The sequence below is a fragment of the Pygoscelis adeliae genome, unplaced genomic scaffold, assembly GCF_000699105.1.
Source record: "Pygoscelis adeliae isolate BGI_AS28 unplaced genomic scaffold, ASM69910v1 Scaffold284, whole genome shotgun sequence".
In the NCBI taxonomy this organism is placed as follows: domain Eukaryota; kingdom Metazoa; phylum Chordata; class Aves; order Sphenisciformes; family Spheniscidae; genus Pygoscelis; species Pygoscelis adeliae.
Genome location: NW_008824671.1, coordinates 504,582 through 512,165, shown reverse-complemented (window position 1 = coordinate 512,165; position 7,584 = coordinate 504,582). Strand labels below are relative to the sequence as shown.

At 52.9% G+C, this 7,584-nt stretch overlaps 2 protein-coding genes across 2 annotated transcripts in view; both read left to right on the top strand.

The window, feature by feature from the left end:
* Positions 1-2,015: 2,015 nt before the first annotated feature.
* Positions 2,016-3,426, top strand: NDUFA11 (NADH dehydrogenase (ubiquinone) 1 alpha subcomplex, 11, 14.7kDa). Its single transcript, XM_009323025.1, has 3 exons — positions 2,016-2,052; positions 2,155-2,382; positions 3,232-3,426. The coding sequence occupies exons 1-3, from the start codon at positions 2,016-2,018 to the stop codon at positions 3,342-3,344; spliced, it is 378 nt and encodes a 125-aa protein (XP_009321300.1). The 3' UTR covers positions 3,345-3,426.
* Positions 3,427-6,041: 2,615 nt separating this feature from the next.
* The window catches only part of KLHL33 (kelch-like family member 33), a 3,930-nt gene continuing 2,387 nt past the window's right edge, over positions 6,042-7,584 (top strand). The window contains exons 1-2 of the mRNA XM_009323024.1: positions 6,042-6,523; positions 6,781-7,577. Coding sequence (XP_009321299.1) covers positions 6,058-6,523; positions 6,781-7,577 — 1,263 coding nt within the window. The 5' untranslated portion in view covers positions 6,042-6,057. The remainder of the gene's footprint in view (positions 6,524-6,780; positions 7,578-7,584) is intronic.

The window sequence follows — 7,584 nt, the reverse complement described above, 5'->3', positions numbered from 1 at the left end:
CTGCCCTCCTCCGCAGGCCTCGAAGGCAGATGGCTGTTTAAGGATGGAAGCCAAGAGCCAAAATGCCAACGTGACTTGAAGGAAGCACAAAGCTTTGCAGTTGCTGTTTCCTTTTGCTGTATTTCCTCTAACACGCTGCTTATTTATATGTCAAATAGGGACACCATAGCATAGCATAGCATGGAATGGAACAGTTATTCACACCTGGATAATGTCATACCGGTAATGATGTGGGCGATGGCAAAAGAAACTCCTGGATTAATGCTTGAGGCAGAAGCACAGCTGTGTCGGCTCAGGCTGAAGGTGCATCTGAGGCAGTCTCTGCCTCCCACGTTCTTTATTTAAAGCCACGTTGTTTATTTAAAGTTTAGGTAATGCATTTTTTGCAGTCTAAAGTAAAAGGTACACACTTTCAGTATTTGCAAAACAGCTAGTTTCTGGGCAAAAGTATAGTGGAAGCAAACTTATCTTACTCGTTTACTTCATCTATTTAGGCATTGCACTTAATAAATCACTCTTGCTGAAGAGCAAACACAATGTTTTTGATGGCAAAAGGAAAATAAATGTAGGGTTTTTCCCATCATGCTGTATAGCCAAGAGGAAACCACTCAGTTGTCTTAAATTGTCTGTGTTTTGCAAGAGAAAGTGGTCACTGAAGAGATGAGCAGGGAACTGAGGGGGCTATTCCAGGTGCAGATCCACAAGGCTGAAGCTCCCCCAGCCCCTTGGCAAGCACACAGTTTTCTTCTCACCAAACTCATCTTGTTTTTCAGTCTAATTTAATGTTTTACGCCACCTCTGTCTTTCCCCGTGCGCTGCTGCTCTGAACTGGAAGCTGGTTCACAAGCTTCACAATCTGGTCTGATCTGCATTTTTGAGTTGTTCAACTCTAAAGCAGGACCTGGAATCTCCTGTAATGAGTTGAGCCATAAAAGGTCATTAGAGTGGACCAGATAACGTAACCAATTATGATTTCAATAAATCCCGTAATCCTAAACCAGCGTATTGGATCCTCTCACCAGCTCTCGCACCTGAGGAAGGGCTTATCCTGTCCGCTGTTAAGGGGCCGGAACTTGTGGTCTGAAGCCACGTGTTTTACCTACAGACTCTTGGTCCAAAGCAGGGAAGCTGAAATACAGTCTTCGGTCTGTGGGTTTTGTTTCTTCAGTGCTCTTTTCAGTTGATTTTAGGATCGGCATAATTGCATTTGCTGCTGAAGAACTGCAGAGGTTTGTAACATGAGCTTGTGGTTTACTAGTTTACCACAGAGATTGAAAATTTTTATCCTGGACATTTTTGTTGGTCCCAAGAAAGATGAACTGAAATCTGCAGATGGTGCCTGGTAGCCAGTTTCACATTTCATGATCAAGAACCTGTATTACAAACAAAGAAAACCTTTTAGTGTATTTGCTTGACACAGCTATTTGCCAAACTTTTCAGTTATATAGATGTAGGGTCTGATGAGATGAGGTATGTATTTCAGTGGACAAGACAATGCTACTTTGTAATTTCTTAATATATGAAATCAATTTACAAAATCAAAATCAGTTTACAAAAAGAATAATTTACAAACTCAATCCATTTTTCTACTATCCAAAAATCATTGCAAGCCCCAGGCAGACAGAGGAGTAAAGTGCCGGGACGAACCGACCTTAAGGAGAGCAGAGCTGTCTGAGTGTCTCTGCCTGAATCCCTGTGAGGCTGGATTCACAGGGACTTGGGAGCCGAGTTTCAGCACGGAGCCCAAACAGAGCTCTCCTATTTCCTACGCCCTGGGGAAACGTGCTACAGAGAAACCTGCTTCTCTCTTCTCTTACCTCCTGGCTGCTGGGGGCTGCCCCATTGCCTCGCCTGGAGGGGTTCTTATTAAGTCTGAGCTTAGTTATTAAACCAAGCTGGATGTGGTGGCATTTGTCCGTAGCCATGTGAACGCGCCTGCCCTGTGTGCTGGCACACAGCAGGGTTCCTGGGGATCCAGCTAACTGCTGAGCTGGACCTGCTTGCACGGAACCTGCATGGCACAGAGGTGGCTGCACGGCTGGAGTGGAGGAGGTACCAGAAGGAACCAGATGGGACTTCATAATGCTGAGTCTCACCAAAATGGCTATGACATGATGCCCCTGGGTAATCGAAAGCTGATCTTTTTTTTCCCAGAGGAACCGTTGTACAACACCGCGCGTCTCAAAAATGTGCTTTGTACGTGTGTAATTCTCAGTTCCTTGAGGGGTTTTGTTTTGGTTTTTTACCTCTTGTTTACAGCTACACTAGGAGCTGTGTTTGGCTTAACTACCTGCCTCAGTGCCCAAATCCGAGAGGAACCAGAGGATCCCTTGAACTATTTCATAGGAGGCTGTGCAACAGGAGCTGTCTTAGGTGCAAGAGGTAAATGTGGATAATGCCTGTAATGAAATGCCCTCTCTGTTTTTAGAAACCTTTCTGTTAGGGAGAAATGTGAAATAATCTTGATGTCAGGCTTATTTGGTAAAGATTCATCTCAGCATGTGAATTCCGTTACATGCCAGTTTTGTTGACGTGCCATTGTACAGGTCTGCTAAAATAAATACTGCTACGGAAGGAGACCAGAGAGAGAGTTGACCCAGTACCGCCAGTTATAACTACCCCTTATAACTTGAAATTGCAGGGTACGAAAAACATAATTGTGGAAATCCATGTTTTATTGGCAACAAATGGGATTTATTTTACATGGAAAATAGAATCTAACATCTGCCTTGTGACTTCTTCATGCACTCTGAGGGACAAGCTGTATCTTGCTGCTGTTGCTGCTATGGCACCTTGTCAGGCTAGATTAGCTCCTGCAGATATTTATACAGCTCTGTTTTTTCTAGGCATTTTCAGACTCGGTGTTAAAGATGTGTGGGATTTATTTAAACTGTAATTGTAGTGAAATAGAATTTATCTTTACTTTTCTTAGTTGCTGAGCTGATGAGAACTGGAAGCAGCAATTGTTATTTTTGTCACTGAAATAAGCAATTTAAGGTTGCCTATGTAAGGAGATGGGGTAGTGGATTATAGAAACTGATATTTTAAACAGCAAGCTAAAAGCATGAGAAAATTTAACGAAAGATCGCTTTTCTGATTTCTCTTGGCAAACAATGTTACTGATGGTGAAGGGACTGTGAGTAGTTCATGGAAAAATTGCAGTCTGTCGAGATCTAGTGTATAGCACTTGTGCCCTAATAGATCTTTTATTGTTTGATTTGTTTTTTCCAGCTCACAGTTACATGACTGGTACCACTGCATGTTTGGGGTTTGGAATTACCGCTGCTCTAATGAAGATAGGTAACAAGGAGGGCTGGAGGCTGACGGGACCTCCCAAGCTGTAAATGTAGCCTTTCCTCCCTGCAAGCTGGCTTTTGAATGTTGTATGTTCTAAGACGTTGTGTAATAAAGATACTGTCAAATCGACAGTTGTCGCAACGTTTTGACATCATCTGGCTGTTTGCAGTGTTGGGGCTGAGACGCAAAACAGGTGGAGCCGTTGGAGAGGAAGCTTCGATCTGCTTCTCCTGCTGAGATGTCTTTTTCATGCACAAGTCACTTTGCCTCCGTGTCTCTATTGCGCACGCAAGCTTGAGGGGTACAATTACCATTTTCAGTCTGGTCTTTTAGGAGTTCTTGTAGTTTCAAGTGGGTCCTGCAGGATTTTTTGGCAAGGATTGGGATTGCACTGCACTGAGACCATCAGTAAGGGTTTGGAGTCAAAACTTCTGAAGAGGCGCTTGGCTCTAGGTTGAGGATTAGGAATTTGGGGTGGGGGAAGGAGGTATAGATTGCCCGCAAGGTGTTCGGGAGCCTGGGGTCTTCATCTGGGAAGCGTTTAAGGAAGTCTAGAGGCCGCAACTTCAGGGTTAGAATTGGGGAATAGCTGAGGTTGGAAGGGACCCCTGGAGATCTTCCTGCTCAAAGTTGGAGCAGGTTGCTCAGGGCTGTGTCCAGCTGAATTTTCTGTGTGCAAACTGAAGCATGTCCAGCAAAGCCACCAAGAAGGTGTAGAGGGTTGAGACACAGGGTGCGTGATGAGGGGTGAGAACTGCATCGTTCAGCCTGGAGAAAAGAAGGTCAAGGGCTGATGTAATACCATTTTGGTTACAGAAAAGGCAGGCTCGGGTGCTCAGTAAAGGATGAGAAATAACAAGCACAAGTTGCAGAAAGGGAAATTCTAACTAGATAGAAGGAAAAAAAAATCTCACAGTTGTGGTAGGTAAGTGCTGGAAAATGGACTTGGAAAAGCTGTGAAATCGTCATCTTTGGGGACACAGAATTCAACCAGACACGTGGGACTATGAGGGTACAGGGACAGGACGTTTGGGGACGGGGATATGAGTTAATAGAGACAGGGAATATGGGCACTAGGGGAAGCAGGGATGTGGGGTAGGGGAACACAGGGAGGTGTGAGGGGAGGGGACAGGAGATAGGGGAACCGGAGACAAGGGGATTGAGGGACCCAAGGACAGCAGAGGAGGGGACAGAGCGACACAGGGGGACACACGGTCACAGCCACGGCGGGCTGTGCTGCTCCCTGGTATGTGCTCTCTGTGGGCAGGTGGGGGTCCCAGGGGGGTGCAGGATGGTTCTGGGGGTGCTTGGGGCTGGGTCAAGGGGCTGGTGTCCCCATGTGCTTGCTGGTACCAGGGCTGGGGGACCCCCGGCTCTTTGGTGCGGGGGTCAGAGGGGCTGGGCTCCAGTTGAGGAGCACAGTGGGTGGTGGTGTCACCCCCCATGGGGCTGGGAGAGCAGGGGGTTTGTTTCTCTCTCACCCAAGGACTTTTGAGGGGGGCCCTGCTTCACCCTGGGCTCTGGAGGTGAGCAAGGTTTGGGGGTGGTCTGATGGGCCGGAGAGCCCCAGCAGGACCTGCCCAGGTAACCCTGCACCTTCCCGCTGCCTGATAGGGGAAAAAACTCCCGGCAGCTTCCACCCGCCCCACTGCCTGTCCTCAGGGAACCTGGGTGTCCCCACCGCCCCATCCCAGGGCTCCGGGGCCTTGGACCTCCCTCCGCCTGGGCCTCTCCCAGCTCCCGGCTGTGGCCACGTGTCCTGTCTGGGCTATAATTACCCAGGCACATTCCTGGGGGGTCACAGGAGCTTTCCGGAGCAGCGGCAGGCGGTAAGGGGGGACAAGTGCGTGGCATGGCACAGTGCGGCACGCCACACGGCAATGCAGGACACAGCATATGGCATGCACCACGCCGGGTTGCAAAGCGTGTGGCCTGAGCAAGGACACGCGACACCGTGCAAACACAGCGAGCAACACGTGAGGTGCCACTCGTGACGGAGCAGGGGGGGGTGACAGCGTGCAGCGCACGGCGGCGTGACACAGTGTGCCACACGAGGATCGGCACACCCCAACAGTAAGCAGTGCAAGAGGGTGCGTGACGTGCAACGTCACACGCAACTGGCAGGGCAATGCATTGCAACAGGCGACAGGCAGCGCAACACGTGACAGGCAGCGCACAGCAGTCACTGCCGTGCACCAAACAGGTGGGACAGGCGGCTTCGCCGGGGAGCTGTTCTGGGGACCAGCGGCTTTGCTGCTGTTGGAGCACCAGTAGTTTCGACTATGGGGCAACGGTTGGGGAAGGGCTTGGTGGCTTCTGCTACAGGGTGGAGGGTTTGATGGGGGACAGTGGACTGAGCTATGGGGCTGTGGCTTTCAGTTGGGGCAGCAGCATTGGCTGTGGGTCAGTAGCCAGCAGTGAGGCAGATGAGGGACATCAGCCTCAGCTATGAGGCAGCAACATGGCCTGTTGGACTCACCTATGGGGCTGTGGTTTTGCCAAGGGGCCTTAAATTCAGCTATGGGGCAGTGACAGTTCCTGGTGGCCTCAACTATGGGGTAGAGGCTTTGGCGATGGATCCAGTGGCTTTCACTGTGGGGCAGTGCCAGTAGCCGGACCCCGTGTACCCAGCCAGGACTCCTGCTGTGGGCCAGAGGCTCTGGCTATGGAGACAGCACCCTGACCCCCCCGATCCGTGTGTTCCCACAGGCAAGATGTGGGTTGCAGAGGGGCCGGCCCCAGCCCAGTGGAGCCTGCGGGATGGGGCCCACGCTGGACACTTCCTGGCCACCGCTGACCACCTCCGCACTGCAGGACAGCTGGTGGATGTGGCCGTGGGCCCAGAGGGCGATGTGGCCCATGCCGTGGTCCTGGCCTCCATCAGCTCCTTCTTCCTCCACTTCCTGGAGGACAGGACCAGAAAGCTGCACCAGAGCCCCCCACCCCATGTCCCCCTGCCTCCTGGGGCCACGCTATGGGGCTGGCGGGCCGTGCTGGCCTTTGCCTATGGAGGAACTGTGCCCCATGGCCGGGAGAAGGACCGCCCGGGCCCTGGGAGCCCCCCGAGTGGTGGCCGCCTGTGCCCCACAGCTGGAGAGTGACCCCCAGGAGGGGGGTCCCAAGCCCCTGGAGGAGCAGTGGGAGACGCTAAGAGCCATGGAGCAACTCCATGCCAGTGGCCTGGGCTGCGACCTCCAGCTCCAGGCAGGGGACGAGGTCATCCCAGGTGAGCTGGGGGTGGGGGTCCCCCGGGAGGGCCTGGGAAGGGGGCAGGGCATGCTGGGACAGCTGGGTCCCCTGGCAGGGATGCTGGGGGCTGAGGCTCCAGGTGGGGATGAGGAGATAGAGGTGCCCATGGGGCTGGTCCCCTCAGGAGAGCGGGGGGTTTGGGAGGGGGGAGGGCCAGGACACCCGGGTTCCCAGCGGGCTGCATGGTGCAAAGGGTCCTCTGCTGCCCACACCATTCTTCCTCCTTCCCCCTAGTTCAGCGCCTGGCTCTGAGCTGCTCCTGTGACTTCTTCCGGGCCCTCTTCACTTGCCCCATGCGGGAGGCCACCCACGACCCCACCACCCCGCTGGCCACAGGGCTGTCCCCAGCCGAGCTGCGCCTCCTCCTGTCCTTTGCCTACACCGGGGCTGTGGCAGGGCCGTGGCCCGCAGTCCTGGAGGCAGCTGAGACCTCCCTGCGCTACCAGGCCTGGGGGCTCCTCACCCTCTGCCTGGATGTTTTCACCCATGGCCTGACCCCAGAAACTGGCCTGGATGTGCTGGCCTTTGCTGTGGCTTATGGGCTGGCCCAGGTGGCCCGTGTAGCAGAGGACTACATCTTGGCCACCTTCCCCAGCGTGGTGGCCACACCAGCCTTCCTGGATCTTCCTGCACATCTTCTCATCCGCCTCCTCCGCTCTGATGGTCTCAATGTCCTCCATGAACTAGAGGCTTTGGAAGCAGCATCCCGGTGGCTTATGGCCAATGGAGATGGCCAAGAGGATCTAGCCAAGGAAGTCCTGTCATCTGTTCGCTTTGCCCTCATGTCTGGCCAGGAGCTGAAGAAGGTCCGATCAGTGACTGCAGGGGTAGCCTACCCAAAGGTCCTCCACGAGCTTGTGGTAGCAAGTTTGGCCCCCATGGCCCAGCTGCCATGCCGGGTGCGTTCCCTGCAAGAGGTGCTGGTGGTTTGTGGTGGAGACAAACTGACGGCCAACCTGGCTGCCCGGAAGCCCAGCAGACACCTCTGGTTTGCCCACCGCTACCTCAGTGCTGTGGGGCTGGTGAAGCAGGTGGAGT